Genomic DNA, 23,192 nt, shown 5'->3' with positions numbered 1-23,192 from the left:
TTAATGGCCAATTCTTCAATTAATTAAATCTGCTTTAAAACTAGAAGTAAAATGCGAAAAGTTTATATTTACTAAATATTTGTTGAATTAAAAAAAAAGCAGGCTACGAGACCACAGTGGAGACGCAAGACGCCATGGAGCCTGGAAGGAAGGCTCAAGTATTTGGGCAGAACTGGCCTGCAGTCATCTTTGAATCCCCATGGTAATGAGCTCCCAGTTAGGACCCCTGCTTCCAAAAGGTGGCAGCTGCCCCAGCACGTGTCCACATAGGAGATCCCACGTGGATTCAGATCCCCAGCCAGGTCCCAGGACTTGTCTTTTGAGGTAAGTCTCACAACAGTAACTGACATGCAGCCTCCGTGACAAGTATAATCCTAATGACAATGTGTGCACTGCATAGGTCCACTTCCTCCCCTTCCCAGTGGACTCTAAGACAGTGGGGACAGTCTATCCTGTTGAGACTGTGCTCCTAGCACCCAACACAGAGCCTGGCATGGACTATGGCTCAATAAGTGTTTGTTGAATAAATGAATAAACAAAAGAATGTGTGATTGACTAGGTGAATGAGTGAATGGATGAATAAAAGTGAATGGATGAATAAGTAAATTCTGACCTAGAACAAGGTGAGAGGCTGGACTTGCCCCAATGGCAGTTATCCAGCCAGAGTCCACCCTACAGTGGGATCTGAGTTGGCAGAACAACCTTTAGCCTTACGGCTGTGAGCAATACCCTCGCATGGCCATCATGCAGTAGACCTGGCCCCAGCACCAGCTAGCGCTGAGCACAGACAGTGCTATGTGTGGGACAGGGGCGAGGGTCATGATATAAGGGGAGGGAAGAAGAAAAGGTCCCCATCACTCAGGCTGTTGCTAGGAAAGATTAATCCAGGCCAGAAAATGTCATAAGCTGCCCACCTGGCCTTTTTCTAGAACACAAACTCCTGGGGCAACAGGACTCCCTCCCAGCGCAGCGGTGTCCATGAGAGTCCAAGGCCTCCACATTAATGCGAGTCACTCCAGCTCTGTGACCAGCAGCTCCTTCTGGCCAGGCCATCCTTCCTCCTCCAGCCTGGCCCCCTGGTCTAGCCCTGCTGGCTTCTCCACATCATGACCCTGCCCTGGACCCAGGTATTCCAATTCTAAGAACCTCCCTCTTATTAAGCAACCCAATTAGCCCCACTGACCTCAACTGTCTGCAGTTCTCTGAGCAGCCGGGCGTTAAATCGCAGATCCAAGAGTGGAAATTGACTTTGTGTCAGTGGTGTCTGTGGATGCTGACACCATTAGATGGAGAGCCAGCAAGGAAGCCCTCATCTATTAGGACAGCCTGCCAGAGCTACTCTGAATTAGGAAGGTCTCAATTCTGCAACTTACAAAGGCCTTGTGGATTTTACTCATTTCAAATAAATACCGTAGCTCAAGCAATGGCCTAAAATGCATTTATTCACTCACTTCACCCAGGGTGACCTGGCGATCCCCTCAGGTGGCCTGCTCTGATTTACAAGCAGCTCATCCCCTGCTCTGAAAAGATGCTCAAACACACGAGGTCTCTTTACGCAGCTTCCCTTTGGGCCCTGTTTTCATGGGTAGTTGGAGTATTTCATGAGAATGACAAGCCTAGCCACTCAAGGCCTTTGCCCTTGCTGTCCCCACTGCCTGGAACACCTTTTCCCCAAAAGGTTGCTTCCTTTTTGATTTCTCAGGCCTCAGCACAAATATCAGCTCGGTGGGGGGGGGGCTTCTGGACCACCCTTTGTAATGTAGTTCAAGGACCCCCGTCACACGTCCTTGTCCTATTGATTCTTTCTCAGGGCTTATCACTAGCTGCTATCACCATGCTTATTTCCTGCCTCCCTAGGTCAGCTCCCTAAGCACAGGACTGGGTCTAGCTCATGGCTGTTTCCCCAGGTCTGAGCACAATGGTGGCATCCAGGAAATGAGCATTAAACATGGGCTGGGTGAGAGAAACACCCCTTGGTCGAACAATGAATGAACCAAAGAGACCCAGGGTGAGGGGTCAGACAAGGCACCGGAACATATGGCTGCGGCCCCCAGTCAAGGAAGCTCTGATCCCCCCTGCTCACAGGTACAGGTGAGGCCCCCACCCCTTGTGGGGGAAGGAGGGAGGCAGGCTGAGGCAAGTTCCCAAGATTACAGAAAAAGAGCATCTCACAGGAAGTGATGTGCAGTCTACAGGGGCAGGAAAAATCACTGAATCCCCTCAGAGTGTGTGTCCTAGGGCTTCTAGCAGGGGCCACGCACAATCTACTGACACTGGCCAGACTACGCTGCCGTTACTGTGACGGAGAACAACAAACGTAAAACAACAATAAACAATGAACTAGGGCGGCATAAGCTCCCCAAGACCAGGGACCCCGCTTCTTTTCTGCTAAAAATCTCCAACATCCGGTAAGTGCTGGCACATAATAGGCACTTCAGTAAGTACTTTTTTAATAACATTTATTCATGAAGTGTCTCCTATGGGGTAAGCACTTTGTATACAAAGTCTACTGATTCTTCAGATCAAGTCTGTCCAGCTGGGGCCCCTATCATTACCTCAGAGAGGTGACATAAGATGCCCAACCAGCAAGGGAAGGCAGAGTGAGGCCTTGAACGCAGGGTGTCATCGGCCGGAGCCTGGCGCCTCGACTACCGGGCCGCCCCGCCTCCTGCAAAGCCAACCAGTAATAATGACACCATCGACCAAGCCCCATCATGTGCCAGACGGGCAGGGCTCTACCACCACGGTCTCAGTAATCCTTTCAACAGCCCTCTGCGCACCACAGAGAAGGCAACCGTGGCCCCAAAAGGTGAAGTCACCTGGTGTCGGGTCCATCTCAAACAGCTGGCAGAACTGGGATTCCAACGGAGGTACTTTTCCACTCTGAAGGACAGGCTCTTGGGGTTCAGCCACACAGCATTCCCCTGAAAGGGAATGGCTGTCGTGGAAGTTGGGATAATTTACTACAAAAATCAGGATGTTCGCGAAGAAACTGCATGTCACCCATGGCTCCTACTACAGCAAGACAACTCAGGACCCCGTTCCCGCTCAGGCCAGCCTCTGACGTGGGACTCTGGCAGGTCCATGCTCTCTGGGCCTTACTTTCCCCCCTGTTGCTTATTATTATTTTATTTATTTATTTTTATTTTATTTTATTTTTTTATTGCAGTTACATTGGTGTATAACACTGTATAAATTTCAGGTGTACATCATTATACTTCTGTTTCTCCATAGATTACATCGTGTTCACCAACCAAATACTAATTACAATCCATCACCACGCACATGTGCCTAATCATCCCCCACCTGTTTAACCCAATGACTCGACTCCAAAGTTTTAGAAATCTAAACGCTATCACTCACTTGCAACTAAGTAAATACGAATGTGATATTATGTTTTTCCAGCTTTCTACAGTTTATAAAACACTTTTACATGGATTATCTCATCCACCCAACAACCTGCTGTTGGGCTAACGTCCTCACCTTTAGCGTGGGAAAGAAACAGTGACTCAGAGTTTAAGTGACTTAGTCAAGGCCCCACAGCGAGTGGGTGGCAGGCTCAGGAGCTGGTCCCCCACCCTAGTCCGGTGGGCTTTCTCCTCCAACCGGCACTGCCACGGGTGAGGATGGGGCACCAGAAGGTCCCGGGGTTTTGTAAGGGAAGGAAAGTGTGGGGAAAATAAGCACACCCATACAAATCAATAAGAAAAGAATCAAAACACAACAGGCAGCTCACTGGAGAGGAAACACAAGTGACACTTCACCATGCGAGGAAGACTGCAAATTAAAACTCAGGAGAGGCCAGAGAGACAAAGATCAAAAAGTTTAATACCATGCTGTGTGGGTGAAGGTGTGTGGAAACAATCATTTCTTATTCATTTCTGTGGGAATGTAAAACTGATATAATTCCATGACAGGGAATGTGGCAATACTCATCAAAATTTAAAACGCATACACTCTTTAACTGGGCCATTCCCCTCAGAGGGATCTATTCTGCACATCCACTCACAAGCGTGCAAAATGACACTCATACAAAGATAGTTGCTGCAGACTCGTATGCACTAAATGAGGAATAACCTAAATGCCCAACAGAAAACTGTTAAACCAACTACAGTCAAGCCAGAAAATGAAGTAGATCTTTCTTTATATACTGACATGAAATGATCTTGAAGATATATTATTAAGTGGAAGAAAGCAAGTTGCACAGCCACGTTCTTTGCTTTCTACCATTTGTACAAAAAATGGAGGCAGGAAGTCAGAGCATGTATATTCTGGTGACTGCATGGTTTATCTCTGGAAGAACATGTCAGAAATTGGTAGTGGGGTTGCTCTGGGGACAGGAGCACAAGAATGGGAGAGATGACTTTCATCTGTAACTTTTACAAGTTTTTCAAGCAGGATCATGTGTTACATTTGCAAAATAAATACAAAAGCCAGTCTATTGTCTTTTTCCCAGTGAACAAGGCTGTATGTTGAAACCAGTATGAAAATTAACCTGTTTGGTAGCTGGATCTTCCTGGGGCCTGCTCCATGTGACCCCCCACCAATCTCTTCCCCTTGGGCCGGCTTCAGTTGCAGCCTGAATCACAAGGTGGATCAGCTAACACTTCAAAGGGCCCGGCTGAGTAAGAGATTCTAAATCAGGAAGCCTGGGTTTGAATGCCTTCTCTACCAGCAAGGGTGTTTATCTTGCTCTGTACATATTAAATGTATGTACAGACAGACGCGATACACAGTGTGTGGAATAAAAGCCCAACCTCCCGGGTGATGAAATCCTGAGGTAGAATGGCAATAGGTCATGTGAAATACTTAGAGGTGATCAGATATTGTCCAAACCTGATACTCTCCGAGTTAAAACAGTAGCTGTTGCTGGGATAGGGGCAGGCTGGTGGAGTAATAACACTGCCTTACATCTATTTATGACTCTGCAGCTTGCAAGGAGCTGGGAATCCTCAATACACGCGTTCTCACAGCAATGCAGGGATTGTTCCCATTCTATGAAGGAGGAGAGGGGCTGAACGAGGTGACGTGGGGAGCAACAGTTAAACAGAAGGACTGTCCAGGGTCCCCCTCTCAAGGTCACAGGCAGAAATCAGCCCATATATGACAGCTGGGAGGCAGCAAAAGTGTGTCCGAGGAGGGAACCACAGCTGGAGGTGGAACCTACAATGTTACTTTAAAAAAAAAAAAAAAAAAAGCACTGCTTTTGACTGGTTATTTCTGAGTGCTGGGATGCTTTTTTCTTTTGCCTATTTGTATTCTCTCAAATTTCAATAAATGAACACTTGCCACTTTTCTAAGAAGAAAATACAATTTATATAAAAATAAAAGAAAACAGATAATCACATATTCAGTTGAAAAGCATTTAAACGCACCAGACTGCTAAGAGTGGCTGTTTCTTGAGGGGAAGAGATTACAGGATGTGGGTGGCCTCACTTTCTCCGACAAGTTAGTTCCTAACACTTGAAATTTTTTTAATACGACTTAAAAAAAATTTTAATAAAAAAATTTAATATTAATTAAAAATATATTTATATATTTGTTGAACAAACAACCAAAATATAAAATGAAAAAAGGAATTTAAGGCAATTCAGTTATTTCTCCAAAACACTTTGGGGTTAATGGTGAATTACGGAGCAATTAAACGAATGTCTGATTTATAGCAATATAAAATTTTTGTTTTAAACTCCATAATCTTTAGCTTCTTTTATTACCCAACAAAATTGCTTTTAAATTAACTTGTTCCGTAAGGCTCAGAGCAAAACTTCCCTTGGACGGAGGCAGATCCCGTCTTCAAGGCTGAAGTGGGGCCTGGCCGCTTGCACAGGCACCACCATGTGCACATGGACGTGCCCGTCAGAGCCGCTGTCATCTAATCCACCTGGCTGCAAAATCCGGCAGCTGGAGAGGGCTGGAGGGAGCTGGGTAGCTCTGGTGTTGAATTGCCTATTAGCTACACAGTCCGGTAAGTGTGGTCGCTCTTTTTCCACTTGATGTGAGCTTTCTTTAAATAATTGCAGACCTCGCAGTTGAGCCGGTAGCAGCTCTGCATGAAAGACACCGGGGTCTGGGGCCAAGAACAGCCATCCTGAGCCTCAAACAGCACCCACGGCCAAGTCTGCAGACCCCTGGGGCATCTGAGAATTCGCTGACATCTTGTCTCCCTTATTGAAATGTTTTGTAACTGAAACAGAGAGGAGAACTCAAAGGCAGTTTTAAAGATAAAAAAATGACTCAAGATGGATAAAACAGTACTGTGGAAAAAAGGAAGAAATCAATTTTTAGATATAATCTATCAGTAGAGCATTTTGAATAATTTGCTCCTTTAAAAAAATCTGGCCCCAAGTTCCTGATTTTCACCCAATCTTTCCACCCCCATGAGTGACTTATCCAAACGTTCTGTGATTCACTGAGCAGGTTGGAAATCGGGGATTCTCTTGCCTGGAGTTCCTCCTCCGCCTTCTCCTCCTTCCAAACCCACTCGTTTAAGGCACATGATCCCATGACAAATTTCTTCCAATTCAATGCAGTTCAAACAGAAGTCAGCACCTGTCACCAGGAAAAGGGACATAACTGGGGAATTAAGAACCTGTAACTGGCTTTGCCTTCTAGAATACGGAAATCACATGGCCCATCTCAGATGCGACAGTTCCTAGCTCCATCCGTCTCCAGGAACGAACCTTCTCCTACTCTATCCAGTACCTGGCAGTTCTACCCCAAGCAGAATTTACATAAGCAAGACAGCCCCCATGATAGAAAAATAATGAGTCACAGCATGGCAGAGATGGGAGAGATGGGGAAACTCAGGCCAAGAGAGGGAGCCAGACCTGTCAGGTCACACAGCAAAGAGGGCAAGCAGGACCTGAACCCAGGCCTTCTTCCAGACTCCCAGGGACCATACTCTCACCACAGCACTCTAATCTCCAGTGCAGCCACAAAATTCTCTCAACAAGATTTCCTCTTCCCTAACTCTAACTCTAACATAAAGAGGAATCAGTGGAAGTTATACTTTTCTGGGGGATTTGCAACTACTGCAAAATCACACAATGGAAGGATGTCGCAACTCCAAAAAGACTGGAGATCACTGCTCCAAGGAGGAGTCAAGACAATCCTGGGAACTCAGTCCAGACAAGGCTCAGACACGAACGGCTGAGGGGCCCCTTATAAAACCATTCTTTCTCGACCAGGCAGACTTGGGGGGCCACAAGTCCCACATTTCCCTCAAGTTCCTGCAACAGTGACCTTACTGGGCAAGTCACTTCAACATTCCTGGGCCACAGATTCTTCATCTGTAAAATGGAAATAAAAATCCTCACGAGGATGTGAATTATGGATGTGAAAATGCTATGTGAATTTCACAGTAATATGCTAAAAGGGATAACAGTGGTGGTAATAGGAGTAATCATTATGATTATTATGGCAATAATTATCATTATCATCATTAAATTTATTGAAGACTTACTCTATAAAGCTACAAACCTTCTCCCTGTCCATCAAGTACCTGGTAGTTGTGGGGACCTGGCCCCCCCACGATGGAGGGTGTTGCTTTATTGGGCAAAGGACTTCAGTCAGGACTGCAGGTGAGAGGCTGTGCCCCAGCCTTATGCCTCCACCACCACAGGGTGATACCACTCATTCCATCCTGCCTGTGAGGCCCAGGGAAAACCTAGTCACCCTCCCCAAGACCTCCCCACACCCCTAGAGTGGCCTCCAGCTAGTTTCTCAGGCTGGAAATCTTGGCACTCCTACTTGTGATTCTTCCAGACACTTAGTTCATCTTGCGTGTTCTTCGCCCTCCCAGGAGTCCTCCAGCCAGCTCAAACTCTCCACTGATGGGGAGGGAGCTCACTGCTCATTCACCAGCCACAGGACCTGCGGGGCCTTATGACAGGCTGGTCTCTCCCTAGGACGCCCTTCCCCATCGTGTCAGCCAGCTCCCACTCCTCTCTCAATACTCCTTCTGCTACACGTGCTGTCTGGACATTCCCTCTGCACTGGCCGCCCTCCACGGCCATCTGCAGATCTGTTCTTCCCAGGACAAGGAGCAGGGCTTGTTCAAATCTGCAATCCTAGCTTCCCGCACAGAGGGAGTGATTGCTGCACGGAGAGAAAAAGGAAGAGGTATCAAATGATAACCCACGTCCTGTAACTCATGGGGTCTACGAGTTTCCTCCACCAGTCTGTCATCAAAGCACCCAGTCAGTTGTCATTATCACTGATAACACCCAGGCACTGCACTAAACTCTTCAGACATTATATCTTCTGATCGTTTCAACCACCCACTGAGATACTTACTATTACCTCATTGCATAGGTGAAGAAACTGAACCCAGGCAGATTAAGTAACATGCCCTTAAGTCACTGAGCTGCTAAACGACAGACTCTGGACCCCAACCCTGTCTCAGAGTTCTAGTCTTAACCACCGTTCTAGTCTGCCTTCCACTGACTCTCAAAATCCAGACCCCAGACTGCGTCCATACCTGGAACCAGCTGATACTGCTTCTCCTCCGGTTGTCGGGCAACCAGATTATTGAACATTTACTGTGAGGTCATCTGAGCAAAGGAGGTCTTTCTTCTCCCTCTGGGGTGGATTCTAAATCTCCCTCCTCCCTCTCATGCGTTTCATGTCATCCTCAAGCCCACTCTGCTCTCCCCAAGACTTGACCCACTAATTTGGGCCTACTTCAGTTCTAGGGAGACGGGCCTCTGGCAAGACACCACCATTGTCCTCTAGGTTCACTGCTACAGTGCCCGGACCCCCCTCCCCCAGAGGTGGGAGATTGCCACATTCCAGCTGGGGGCTGGTCCACGAAGTGCAAGCCAGGCAGCCACTCCCTCGGTCACCAGGACAAAGGGCAAGTGCTGGAAAAGGCTGGAGGCCCAGGGTGCTGCTGAGCAGGTCCCTGTGGCTGCACTCACGGCACAGGGAAGAGCCGCTGCCCAACCCTAGGGAGAAAGCGGTGTGAGGGCACTGGGGCACTGGGGCATGACTCCTTGGGGGCAGGGCTCTGGTCACACCTGCCTGCTGGGCCCCTGGGGGCCTCTGCAGGGCTCAGTCAGCAAAGCAGCTGTATCCCTGAACCCCACCACTCCCCCTCTGAGCCTCAGGTCCCTCGCCTGAAGAATGGGGCTAAGGGTATTTATCTCCTGGGTTGTTGGGAGAGTTAAGTGAGCTCAGCACAGTGGCCAGTACAGATTCAGGGCTTGACACACACTGAATTCATTCATTCATTCAAGAAACCTTCAGTGAGTGCCAGCCATGTGCCAGGCCCTAGGCTAGGTCCTGGGGATACAGTGGGAGCTAGACAGGCAATGTCCAATGCTTGTGGAACTTCCATTCCCACAAGGTCAATGGGCAATCGATGAGGGACAAATTAATAAAGAAGAAAGTAACTAGGAGCAGTACATGCCTTACAGAAAAGAGAACACAGTCCTGGGATAGAAAGCAGACAGAGCGGGAGATCAGGGAAGGCTTCCCTGAGCAGGTGATGTCTCAGCAGATCTGGAGGAGGTGAGGGAGAAGCCAGCCATGGCAATGCCTGTGAAGAGCACTCTAGGCAGAGGGAACAGCATGTGCAAAGGCCTCACTACACTAGCTTGAAGACTACTTCTATTATCACTTGAGCCACACCCTGCCCACTCTGTAGAAGCAGCACATAGAGCTGGGACGACAGTGACCTGGGCATCAGGAGAAGTGAGTTCTAGTCCTGTTGCCTCCCCTAAACTGCTCTATGGCCTGGGACGATGACCAGCACTCCCTGATCTTTAAGGGTCCTGATAAATCAAATGATCACTGGTCTAAGGGTCTGTAGATGGCTTGCATTCCCTCAGGCTCCCTCCTTTCCCCCGCCGCCAACCCACCCACCTCTTGACGTAACTGTGATTGTCCCCTACCCCCCCGCCCCGAGCTGTCCAGTAAGTGAGTGTGTGGCTGAGGATCAAGGAGGTCAGATATAGAGATGAGGACAAATATTTGAAAACTGATTTGCTGTAGGATCTTATCAAATCACTCTCTGGGCCTCCATTTCCCCATCTGTAAAGTGAGAATGCTCGCTCCTCTTGCCTGCGACACAGAATTGATGGGAAGACCAAATGGAAATGCCAGGTGAGGAAGCCCCCCAGCTCTACACAGGCATTACCCGGATCATCTGTATCCTAAGCACGACGCTGTGCTCCAGACTAAGGCAGGAAGGACAGAGAGGGGAGGGGACACAGAGTTAATGCCAGACAATCTACAAATAGTATCTGATTGTTTAGACCAAAGCAGGGGTGCCATGAGAGGAAGCTTTTTGAAAACATGAAGCTTAAGGGCCTGCTTTTGCTCAAAGATTCTCATCCAATAAGTCTGGGATGGCCCCAGACGTATAACTATTATTTTTTAAACTACGCAGTTGATTCTGATATGCACTCATGGTTGAGAACCACCAATTAGTTCTACCAACCCTGGGAAGTTAAGACCTATTATTATTCCCATTTGGGAGCTGGCTATCTAGAGCACAGAGCCGCTGTCTCCCTCCTTGGATCACACAGCTAATAAGCCCTAAAACTAAGATTTGAAGCAGACAGTTTGCTCTCATCAATCACTAAGCCACACGGTTTCTTGAGGCCAATCAGTATTTGCCACATACTCTACTGCCCCTTGCAGCCTCGGAAATACAGAGACAACATCTCATGTTAGGAGGCTGCATTAGCTTTCAAAGAAACTTCTATGGCTAGACTAACTCCTTATTCACCTGATCATTGACGAATAAACTGTGCTACCAAGAAGCTAGGTTTACAGAGGACTTTGAAACTTTTGCTGCTTTTGATAGACTTCCTATTTTAGATGGTAACACCAAAGCGCATTTCATTCTTCGTTGTTTCCTCGAACAGAGAACACAGAACACAAGACGCCTCTCCTCAGGGATGACACGTTGTCTCTATGACCCATTACCCTTGTACTTTCATACAGGAATGTATTCAGGAACAAGGGGCCTTCTTGTCCCTTCACTAAAAGGCCCCAAGTTGCCTTCAGCGCCAGTCCATGTGTTTCTGCATCTGGCAGAACCGCACAGCCCCGCCCCATGCCTCTCTGGACACACACTAACAGAACCGACTTGCTGCTTCTAATGTGATAAGGCCTGGACAGGACTGCTGAGCTTGTAAGAATGGTGCATAAACTAAGAGCAGATTGGCCCTAAGAAGGAAGAGTGAGAGGTGATCAGACGTGGGACGGACTGAGTCTTGAGGGCATTCCAAGGAAGGAAAGATCAATAGGGCATGGAGTTAATCCTCTTGGTCTGGAGGATGCAGTCACTGTTCCCCGAGTCTTCCCTCACCCCTTTCCCGCCAGCCTGCCCAGTCCCTCTGGAATAAGCAGCTAGGCAATGGACATGAGGCCCAGTGTAAGGCGCTGGTTTCAATCTCCCTGTAAGGTATAGGGACATGCGCTCAGATATGTCCCTGCAGATACCGAGACTCCTGAAGCCTGAGCACCTCCCCAGCTGGGCCAGAGCAATGCCCTGTAACAGGCTGGATTCCTAACAGTGGTTTAACATTCCACAAAGACCTGCCCACTGGAGGCGCGTTCTGACAGGTGGTTCTGGAGGCTCCAGAAAGTGTCTGCCTTTGATTCCTTTGTGTGCAAGGCTTATCTTAGAGACAAAGGCAGTGGGCTCCTTGTGGGGACTGGTGCAATCCCTATGCTCCCCTCAACTCACATCCTAGCACAGTTCCAAGCACAGAGAAGGGGCCTCTGGGGCCAGGCAAATGGATGGTGAATGTACTGAAAGATCTAACAGCATTTGCTCGCTCATTCAGTCACTCAACGAATATTTACCAGGGGCTTACAGAGTGTCAGGAACTGTTAAGGCACTGGGGGATTTGACGGCAAACCAGGTGAGGAGGTCCCTTTCCTTAGGGAGCTCCAGTCCTGACTGGGTAGAGAAGAGAGAAGGGTGAAGAATAAATGGATAAACAAAAGTTATCACCGCCTGGGCCGGGAGTTCTGCATTTAAGGCTCCGGAGAAGGCCAGGGATGGGGACGAACCTGGCACGCAGTTGGCCCTGAATAAATGGATATTCCCTTCCCATACAAATCCTCCCCCAAAGCAAAGCCTCTTCTGCACCCCATCTTGGCTAGAGAGACGCCACTCTGAGCCCCCTGCACTCTGTGCCTTCTCTCCCACATCCCTCTCACCTCCACTGAGCGCAGAATACAGAGGCCTCCTTCCTGCTGCCCATCACCCCCATTCCGGTCCTTTCTACATGCTCAGCCAGATTAGCCACACTGCAGTGGTTAAGACCATTGCCCTGGGGCCGGCCCCATGGCTTAGCGGTGAAGTGCATGCGCTCCGCTACTGGCGGCCTGGGTTCGGATCCCGGGCACGCACTGACACACTGCTTGTCCGGCCACGCTGAGGCCGCGTCCCACATACAGCAACTAGCAGGATGTGCAACTATAACATACAACTATCTACCGGGGCTTTGGGGAGAAAAAGGGAAAAAAAAAAAGACCATTGCTCTGAAGCCAGGCAGACCTAGGTTGAAATCCTAGCATTCCCACTTCCTGCCTGGTTGATTTGGGGCAAGTCACTGAACTTCGTGCAGCCTCATAATACCACATACCATAGCACCAACCTCACCAAGTAGCTGAGGATGAAACAACATAATGCATCTGAAGGTCCTAGCTTAGTACCTGGCACATACCTGGTCACTGAATGTTAGCTATTTCCTATGATTACTGTTGTTAATAACAATCCTAATGAAACCTTGGCCAACTCCTCACTGCCTGCCAAGTCCAAACTCCTCACCAGGACATTCCAAGCTCTCTCCTTTAGTCAGTCTCCCCATCTGTTTTGTTTTGGGGTAGCTGGAGGGCAGATATAAACTCACCAGGTGACAGAGTAATGAAAGCAGGGCACACATGGGTCTGTAAGAGACTGTGGGATCACAGAGCAAAAAGGGGCCACTTCTGAGAGGGGGGAATTAGGGAGGTGGCGCTCGAGCTGGGCCTTGATGATGCAGCTGGAGATGGGGAGGAGGGACAGATCCCATGGTAGGGGCCCTCGTGGTTACCTGGTATAGGGAAGGAACTGCAGAACAGCACCAGTATCACCAACTCTGTAGTCAGCCTCAGTCTGCTTAACTGCAAAATGGGGTAACAGTGGGGGCTATTTCATGGGGTTCCTCTGAGATTAAATGTGATTGTACATGTGAATAATTTAGCACAGGGCTTGGCAGAGGAATTGCTTGAAAGGGTTAGCAGTTGTTCACCGTTATCGTTGCCATGATTGTTGAAGGATATGGTTGAAGGTGAGGCCAGACTGGGAACACCTAACACCAGGGTCCACGTCAAGGAAATGTTGTTCTGCTCTTGCAGCAGGGGATACAATGTTGCATGGTCACAGGGTGTCTGATGAATAGATGGATGGATGGGCATTTGAGGCCTTGAACACCATACCCAGGAGTCTGCTCTGCAGGTCGTGCAGGGTGGGCCTGCAGATGTTCTGAGCAGGAGCTGCTGTGGCCTAGGATTGTTAGCAGCATGGAAGGCCGGGTCATCCTTGGTGCCAAGGAGCCAGGGCAGGGCCCTCCCCAGTGTCCTGGGTACCACACTTCCCCTTGAGGAGCCTGAGCAGAAATAAAGGCTCAAGCAGCCACGTTGTCAAGGCTGTTTGCCATGGCAACATCAGGGAGCCACTCGTGGGCCGGCTGCTGCAACTGCTCAGGGCCTGGTTTCTAACGTCTCTTTGCTCTCCCTCTGCTAAGTGACTGTGTTCTGCCAGGCAAGCACAAGGAAAAAACACGGCTGCAGCGCTGCCGGGGAGCATCCATCTCAGCCAACAGGGCTCGCCCAGCTGAGTTCCCAGACAGTGGGGCCCAGACAGTTGAGTCCCTGCTTTGCAGAGCCAGCCCTGCCCAAGCAGACAGCAGTCAGGGGGCCTGTCCTGCTACTGCTGGGTGACGGGAAGGCATCCTCCGGTCTGCTCCCAGTCTGTTTCCTCACTTCAAGGTAAGAGCATTGAGTAAGATGGTCTCTAAGGCACTCCCAACTCCCTGAAAGCTCAAGTTTACATTGGTATATTTACATCGTTGTCATTATCATAGTGGCTGCCATTTACTGAGCACTTACTATATGCTAGGCAATGCTGTAAGCATTATTTATCCTCTGCTGTTACCCTAAGGACATACTGTTATTATCTCCAGTTTTGCATATGAGGCAACTGGGATCAGAGAAGTTAAGACACTTGCTCAAGCTCACACAGCTAGTAAGTGGTAGACCCCTGATTTAAACCCTTAGCAGTTAAACTCCAAAGTTTAACTCTTAACTATCTGATATTTCTCCTCCTCTCTTCAAGTGGCATCTAACTGGATTTGGTTTCTTAAGTCAGTACTGCAACACCTGCTGAGGCTGGCAGGGATTCCTCTTCAGTTCCTCCAGAAGTATAGGGCAAAGGAGAAGATAATACTCTGACAGAAGAACCTCGGGGCCTAGACAGGATCAACGACCCAGAGCTCAGTGGGAAGATAAATAGTAGGGTCCGCACTATATTTGCCTGTTTTTAATATTAACCATGGCTCCTACTGACTGAGCATTTCTAAATGCTTCACAGGCATCGTCTCAACTAGTCTTCTCTAAAGGCCTTTACAGTATGTGCTATTATCAGCCCCATTTCCTAGATGAAAACTGAGGCACAAAGAAATTTTGTGCCAAGGCCACAGGGCTTGCCCCAAGCAGAGTCCAATCCTAGGATTCAAAGCCCTCTCAGCCACCTAAATAAATAACCAGAGCAAATGTTTGTTTTCTCACCTAAAAGACTGAGCAATATTTACAGGTCTTCGGGGATAATTAATCCATGCCTTTGCGCTCCCACTGGTAAAAGTCTCTCTGGTCTCCTCTAGGCCCGTGTGGCAACTCAGTCTCTGCCCTAAAGAAAGAGCAGGGTGGGGAGTCCAGGAGTCCAGCTGCCACCAGGAGCCTGTAGACCCAGTGCCAGCCCAGCTGTGTGACCTCAAGCCAGGCTGCTCCTCTCAGCTCTGTGAACCCAGGCTGCTGAGCCCACAGCCCTGTCTCCTCATGGGGTGGTCCTGAGCACCTAATGACAAAACCCACCGTCAACTGCAAGGGGAGTGAGTGGGGCCTTTGGGGTTTAGGAACCGCGAGAGCAGGAAGAAAATGCAGCCTGTCCTGGGCCCCATGGGCACCACAAAGCCAGCCACTCTGGGCAATGGTGTCTGAGGACCATCTTCCCTGTCTCTCCTCCAGAACCAAGACACCCCCCCCAGTCCTGATACTGGAAAAGAACTGGCCAGGGAGTCAAGCACTTGGGCCTCCTCCAGCTAGGTGGCTTCTCCCTCTGTGCCTCAGTGTCCCTTCTTCTGGAAAAGGCAGGGGTAGACCTGATGCTCTCCCAGGGCCCTCCCAAGCCTGGCAGGAGAGGCGGCTGCTCAGGGGCCAAAGCACAACTCCCAGGTTAGACACTCACTAGCTGCAGACCCTGAGTGACTTACCTAACCTCTGTCATCACTTACAAAACGGGGAAGACAGACCCTACCTCACAATTATTGGGAGAAACCCACACAACAGAACTCAAAATTCTCTTCACAGATACACACTGACATAGTCACAGATGACATGAGGTGGTGTGTGGCTGGAGGAACAAGAGTGGCCACGAGTCGAAAATGGCTGAAGCCAGGTGACAGGGGCATGGGGACTCACTATACCGTTCCCACCGCTGGCTCCTCTGACATTTTCCCTAGCAAAATGTTTAAAATACAAAGTTCTTTTCAGAGAACCTAACACCTAATCATATAAAACATTCTTCTGCTCAAAAACTCGCCTACTTCATGGGTAACCACAAGGCTAGTCCAGGATAAAAATATTATTTCTTGCCCTCCCACAGCTGTCAACCTAGTTGTAGGGATAATAGGGTACAGACACCACAGGACAGTCAGGGACACCCTCCTCTTCGGTGGTAGAGGCAGAAGAACAGTTTGTTTAAAAGGCTTCCCAGAGAGGACAGGTGTGCGTGGGGCCTGAAGGGCAGGTAGGCTATAAATACGGTAAAATGGTGGGGGTGGTGTGGGGAGGATAGTCCAGGTCACTCCACAAGCATTCATTAGTCTGCCCCTTCTCAGGAAGAATGGACTGAAGAGACAAAACAAGAAGCAGTGCCTGCCCTGAAGAGACTCATAGTCTAGCATATTCGTTCACTCAGGGAGGATTTTGAACGGTACTGTGTTCCAAGCACTTGTCTGTTCACTGTGGGAAAAAGTGCTGAAGGAAACAAACAAAAATCCTTGCCCTCATGGACCTTAACAATGTGGAGTGACCTCCTAAATGTTAACACTTAATGTGAGCTACATTAGAAGAGACCTACCTATTATTTGGTACTTTAAATCCATTTCATCATTTGATTTTCATTGACCCCTGGAAACGACTTTTAAGGGAAGTACTATTTATCATTATCTTCACACATGAGGAAATGGAAGCTCTGAGAGTTTAGGTGACCCACCAAAGGTCTCACAGCAGGCAAAGGGCAGAACCAGGACTCAAACCAGACAGGCTGACTTTAAAATGAGTGCACACTGCCACCCATGGGATGCAGTAGCTGTGCCTGAAGGTGAGAAAGACGTCACTCAAACAATGGCATGGGAGCTGGGTTTTGCGGGATGAGTCATGGAAATGGTGCAAATGGAGACAGAGGAGACGGAAAACAACGGCATGAGCCCACACTTCTAGGAAGAAGATTCACGACATATTCCGGGGTGGGCCAGGATCCCACAGGGGAGGCAGGCCACTCAGGATCGTCAGGGGCCTAACTCTCCAACTGCAAGCACCTGAAGGCCCTTGTACATCAGGTTATACTTTAGGCTTCAATTTACAAGTACCAGGGAGGCATGAGTGATGTGTAAGCAAGGGAGTGACATCAGACACGCTCTCTAGTAACTGCAGGAATCCAGCTGTGAATGGGCAAGGAGCTAGACCAGAAGAGGGGGAGAGAACAGAATAGGCAATCCAATCCAATTGATTCTGCATCAACTGAGGGTCCACAGGATGGCTGTGAGACGAGCTTGGAGGAAGACAGCCAGGAAATGACCCTGCTCATTCTCTTTCAAATGACTTTATTTGTGTTCCCTTGACCCTCACATAGCAAGAATTATGCTTCCCTTTTTTGCATAAAAAAATGTTGCATGGATGGGAGTTCACACTATACTTGATCTCGCCCTTCTAAAGTGCCTCAAAGAGAGAATTCCAAGTTCTGTGAGCAGCAAGCTGATGCTGATTTTACATACATTATATTATTTAATTTCCAACCCTGAGAATTGGGGCCTGCTATACCCATTTCACAGATCGAGAAACTGAGGCCTAGAGAAGTAGAAGGACTTATGAGTTCTGTCTTCTCTCTATATAATGTGCCTTCATTTGCTCAAGGTGCTGGAAATACAACAATGAATAGAAACAGAGAATGGTCCCTGTCTTCATGGAGCTTGGGGTCAAGCTGTCTGGGAATCGTGCCTGCTGATCCTGGCTCTTCCACTTACTCGAAGGTAGCGTAAGTAGGTTGTCTTCATCAAGTCAGCGAGTTCTCTGAAATCGTAAACTTCTCATGTGTAAAATGGGAGTAATAATAGCACCTATACTTTGCAGAACCTCTATGAGAATCAAATGTAAAAATGCAAATAGAAGGCTTGGCAGAGTGCATGACATCTAGAGGATGCTCAAAAAATGGTGTTGATGATGACAATGATGCAGGAGGAAACAGCTATTAACACTGCAATGCTCATGTTATGACCTCACTTCCAAGCCCAAGCCCCCATATGCAAGGCTGCTCTGACTCAAACCAGTATTCCTTCTATTATTCCAGAGGAAGAAGGAAGAGGGTGATTCACATCTTGGCCATGAGGGAGCTTCGGGCTGGCCCGCACCAGCTGGGGAGAGGAGGGCCCCAAGGTGAAGGGGAAATATGAGCCCCCTGGGCCCAGCTGCTGGGCCACTGCCTTTCCTGGATTTCACAGGCATCCTGATCATTAGCACCAGCCAGGGAGCCCCAGTGAAAGTGGAGCCCAGGCCTCTGGTAAACAAAGCCAGCAAACAAGTCCCCTTCTGGGCTCAGGTGAAGAAGTTACTCTCCCTGGTCTCACACAGGTGAAGGGGGGCAAAGGCACCCAGCAAAGGCTGCACTTCAACCTGCCCCTACAGATGGCTAGGACTTTGACTTGGAAAAGAAGTTAGCCCTGGCTTTGGGGCTGTGGAGGCAGCAATATTCCAGACCTAGCAAGTGAACACTACGACTTCAGGCCATTTTCCCAATTCTGCATGTGGCAGGGGCCCCTTCCGGGCACTCAGATCCAGAACAATGAGGGGACAGGATACCAACTGAAAAATGGGGCAAGTTCACAAACACGACATTTTACAGAACAAAACCACAAATGGCCCCATACTCATATGGGGAGACGGTTCAGCATCAAAAGCAATCAAAGAAACGCACATTAAAACCAGAAGGTGACAGACTTTATTGATGAACAGACTGGTAAAAATGAAAAACAATGAAAACACCAAGAGTTATCTGGGTATGAGGAACCAGGTGTTCCCACACAATGCTGGTAAGTGTGTAAATTAGCACAATCTTTCTAGAAGGCAATCCAGAAATGTGTTCACCAAACGCCTGCATAGTTCCTTTGACAGAGTAATTTCACTTCTAGGAATTTAAATGAAGGAAAGAAGACACATGCAAAGATATTCATTTCAGCATGGCTTACAATGGCAAAAAAAAAAATTATAAACAACTTATACAACTAACAATAAAGGATTGCTTAAATACATTTTGGTTCAATCCTCATGAAATACTATATAACCATTAGGATATTAAGATATTAAGAAGAATGTTTATTGATGTGTAAAGACAGTCACAGCATATTGTTTGGAGGGTGAAAAAAGCAAGTTACAACAGTGTGATTCCAAGTTACAATTAGTATATAGAGAATGACTCCATTTCTGTACAAAAGATATAACTGATAGGAATCAATAGGAAAGAAAAAAATCTGGAAATTTATAAGTTGATAGTGGTTACCTTTGGGTAAGATTACATATTTTCAATTTTTTTCTTTATGCTTGCCAGTATTTTCTAACAATTTCTATAATTAAATATTTTTAAATAAGGGGTTGGACCAGATGATTTATAAAATTCCTGCCAACTCTGACATTTTGGGCATCTATGATTGACGGCCCAAGCGACTTCAAACAACCCATATTTCATGTGGGCTTACCGTGTGGCCTTTGGAGCCTAAGTCATCGCCCACAGCTGCGGCCTTCTGCATTCTTCTCTACCCATACTCACTGCCCACCTGTCTCCCTGGTCAGCCTGGGAGCTTCTGCTGGGCGGGGCTCTGCTGTACCCCTCTCTGTAATTCATGTGCCTAGCCAAGAGCTGAGCAAAGAAACTCAGCATGGTGACAGGTGCCATGAGGGCACAAAGATATGAAAAGTACAACTCTAGTTCCAGAATCCTAGTGGGACACAGGACTCACACACAAAGTGCTTGGTTGTGTAACAAAGACGAAGAAAGCCAGAGGGAGAGAAAGCAGGGCAGGAGGGTCTGGGAAGGCCTGCTAGAGAAGGTGGCCATGCAGGATGGTGGGTGAGGGCACTGCAGGCAAGGGGCACAGGCTGAGCAAAGGTGAAGCCAACCCAAAGTCCTTTGGGATACATGCCCCAAACCTTTCCAAGAAACTTTCACAATCCTTAATCTGCTGAATTTCTGAACTTTGGCCCAAATGAGTAAAAGTTAAGTCTCCTACACAGACGTCCTCCCTCTGTCTAATCCTGGATTAGCCACCAAAGACAACAAAAGTCTTTTGCATAAAGACAATCAATTATCTTTTCATTCACTTTTCCCACCCTTTCCAAAGGGAGAGATGGAGGAGGGGAGGGTCAGTGAGGGTCTAGGGGAGGAGAGGGAGTTGCAGGAACAACCAGACATCTCACATGCAAACAGTGCTCACCCCCACCATCTGGCCATTGGCTTCTCTTGCGAGCGCCACCAGCCCCATTTGACAGATGGAGGAAAGGAGGCTCAGAGAGTTAAAATGGCTTGCTCCAGGGTCACCCAGCCAGAAAGTGGGGAAGGCGACTCCACTCAGGCCTTCTGACTCCAAGTCCAGTGCTATTTCGAGGTAACACACAGGACCTGGAGTCAGGAGGCCTGGGTGGCTCTGTCACTCGCTGGCTGCGTGGTCCTGCACAAGCCGCTCACCCCTCACAGCCTCTATCCCCAACTGGAAAATGAGGAGGCACAGGATGGCCTGCCCAGGTCCTCTTCCGGCTGGGCTCTATGAGCCTTTTAGGGGTGGTTGCAAAGCTCCCCCTATCAATTACATTTCCCAAGTTGGGCCGGCAAAGATCACCAGAAGATCCCCAGCCTGTCACGTGGTTACATAAAAAAAGCAAACGTCCCAGATTAACTTTCACTGCACTGCTTCTGCTGACACCTGATTACCCAATTTTCTAGTTTCCTTGGGTGAAATATCCCTGCTGGGTAGGCCCGCTGGGCGCCTAAAAGGGAAAATAATTAATTATTGGTGAGCCGAAGAACCCTGAAGATGGAGTTAAAACCTGGGGTTGGGTCCAGAACGGGCAGTTCTTGCTATGAGTTCCTGAACAAATCTCTGGCTATTTCAGGCCTTCTTCACCCGCATCTTAGTCGAGAGGGCTGGAGACACCCCCAGACAAGTGCGAAGGCTGAGGACAGAACTTTCCCAGGGGCAACTCTGCCCCGCCGGCTCCAAGTCCCCCTAGCCCCAGGCTGTTGGCTGGGGCGGGGGACGGGGGGCATCGACCTTCCGCACAGACACGGGCGCGGGACGTGTGACGGCGCCCGGTGACCGCCGCGGGAGCTACACTGCAGTTTCGTCAGAGGTAAAGGTACGCGCCCGGCGCGCGCGGCGTGTGCACAGAAACACACACACCCGCGCGCGCAGACCGCTCATCACACACTCCCTCCGGCCTTGAGAAGCGCGATCACACGCCACCAGCCCCATCGACCCCTGCCCCGAACCCACCCGAGCGCGCCCGCCACCGACCACGAGGCCCCGCGGCTCCCTGACGCATGGACGTCTGCAGCGAGCGAGGGCCGGCCTTCTCCGGCGCGTGGCGGGCTTCCTCTCGGCGACACCCCGCCACGCCGCGCCGTCCTAGCCGCCAGCCGGGAGTCGCCACCCGGAGTCCGCCCGGAGCTGAACGTTTCAGCTGCTGCGTCCGCTCCAAGTCGCGTCTCACAGCAAGGAGTCAGCTTGCAAACCTCTCCCCGCCCACCCGGTCCCATGACAGCTGCTGCCGCCCAAAGACAGGCAGATTATAACAAGAAGCAAAGTTTCTCTCTCTCTCCTCCCTCCCTACCACCCCCCCGCCTTTCCCCTCCCTTCCAGTGTTATGCAAAACGAGCCGGCACGGGCGCTCCGACTCCAGGTACCAAACCAGCCCTCGCGAGCCGCGCCCGGTTCCGCCCGGCGGCCCCTCTCCGCTCCCAGGCGTGCGCCCGCATCCGGGGTCTCATTCTCGGCTCCACCGCATCCCCAGCCTCCCGGCTACCCGCAGCCGCGCGCCCGGAGAAAAAAACCATAACTATGGGGCCAAACTTTATGCTTGCAACAGGCATGAGGTGGGGGAAACCGGGGAAGGGGTGGGGGGCGCGCACGCCTTGTGCAGGCATTTTCGGTGGCTGCTTGTCCCAGCAGCACCCCCCCACACCCGTCTCCAAGCCACCAGCTTCCTCGCCACTACCCCCCCCCCCCGCACACCAGAACACCCTCTCCTGTCACGCGCGTGTCGCCTGTGGGGCTCCCAGGCGCAGCCAGAGCCCGGGACGCCGCCTCGCCTTCCCTTCCCCCAGCATCTCCGAGCGCGCACCGGGGCCGCGCGCCACAGGGGGACCCAGGCGCCCCCAGACAGTCCTTCCGCCCCCATCCTGCCGTGCTTTTCCCCCAAGAGGCTCCGCCGCGTAGCGAAACCAGGAAGGTGCTATCCCCGCTCGCATGTCCACGTGCCTCGCAGACCCCTATGCCCTTAGCAGGCAACCGGCAGGAAACTCTGCGCTGCGGGCGCCGAAGGGGAGCCGCGGGGGGCCAGCAGCAGCACTCGGGGGACCGGAGACGAGAGGACCAGGGGACTCCGGGGACCGGGGCAGGCGCCTGTGTCGGGGCCACAAGTCCACGTGAAAGTACGGCAGCAAGTGCTGGGAGCCTGAGGGCGCGCCTCCAGCACCCAGAGCCAGCCTGAGGGTCCCCCACACGTTGGCGCGGCTCCACCTCCCCAAGGAAGTGCGGTACCCCCCAGCTCTGTCGGCGGGGGTTGGGGGGCGGACTCCAAACGACCAAGGCTAGACCCTCCCCAGCGGCCGTAGCGCCAACGCTCCGGCATGCGCGGGGGGACCTCCAGCTCCCCGCCCCCGGAACGGAGCGCATCGCAGAGCGCATGGAAGAGGGGCTCTGCAGCCTGGAACCCCCGGTCCCCCCACTGCGCCCACTGCTGCCTCCCGGCCTCCGCGGCTGCGACGGCAGCCCCCGCAGCTCAGCACCTCTGGCCCCGCGCCCGCGGCCCCTACTGGCCATACCTGGGTGTCGGCGAGATAGTTGAGGAAGAAGGAGGAGAGCTCCTCGTCCAGCAGCGCGCCGCAGTCGTTCCCCGCCATCTTCCAGCCGCGGCTGCAGCGTGCGGCGGAGTCAGCGCCGAGCCGGCCGCGGGGGAGGGAGCCAGCGAGCGAGCGAGGGAGGCGGGAGGAGGGAGCGAGGCCGGCGGGAGGCAGAGGGCGGAGCTCAGGCTCCGGCTGCCGCAGGGCCGGCGGCTGCGGGGCGGGGCCGCGCGGTGCCCGCGCTAGCCGGGGGTCGCGCCCCCACCTTCCTGCGCAACGTCTGGCGCCGCGATCCTCGCTCGCAGCTTCCAGCCGGGAGGAAAGCTCCCGCAGCCGGATGATGGTGCCCCAGCCAGCAGCCCGATGCCTGCGCAGCAATGCGGGCAGCCCCTCGCTCCTGCCAGAGCGAATCACGTTGCGTTAGCGCTGGGCGGGTCCTTCGAGACAACCTGCTTCTGCACAGCTGGGGAAACTGAGGCCCGGGAAGGTAAAAGGACCTCTTTTGAAGCCGCAGTGCACTTCAATAGCAGGAAGACAAAGCCCAAGTCTGACTGCCCCAGAGGCTTGAGTGTCTCTACCCAGA

General features: G+C 50.7%; 1 protein-coding gene across 1 annotated transcript in view; it reads right to left on the bottom strand.

Annotated features, from left to right (window-relative positions):
• Positions 1–22,812, bottom strand: part of PPARGC1B (PPARG coactivator 1 beta) — a 110,495-nt gene extending 87,683 nt beyond the window's left edge. The window contains exon 1 of the mRNA XM_058543855.1: positions 22,592–22,812. Within this exon, the coding sequence (XP_058399838.1) occupies positions 22,592–22,669 (78 nt within the window). The 5' untranslated portion in view covers positions 22,670–22,812. The remainder of the gene's footprint in view (positions 1–22,591) is intronic.
• Between the last annotated feature and the right edge of the window lie 380 nt (positions 22,813–23,192).

This window comes from Diceros bicornis, chromosome 1 (assembly GCF_020826845.1).
Source record: "Diceros bicornis minor isolate mBicDic1 chromosome 1, mDicBic1.mat.cur, whole genome shotgun sequence".
Classification (NCBI taxonomy): domain Eukaryota; kingdom Metazoa; phylum Chordata; class Mammalia; order Perissodactyla; family Rhinocerotidae; genus Diceros; species Diceros bicornis.
The sequence above is the reverse complement of the archived record's forward strand: the minus strand, read 5'-3'. Positions and strand labels throughout refer to the sequence as shown.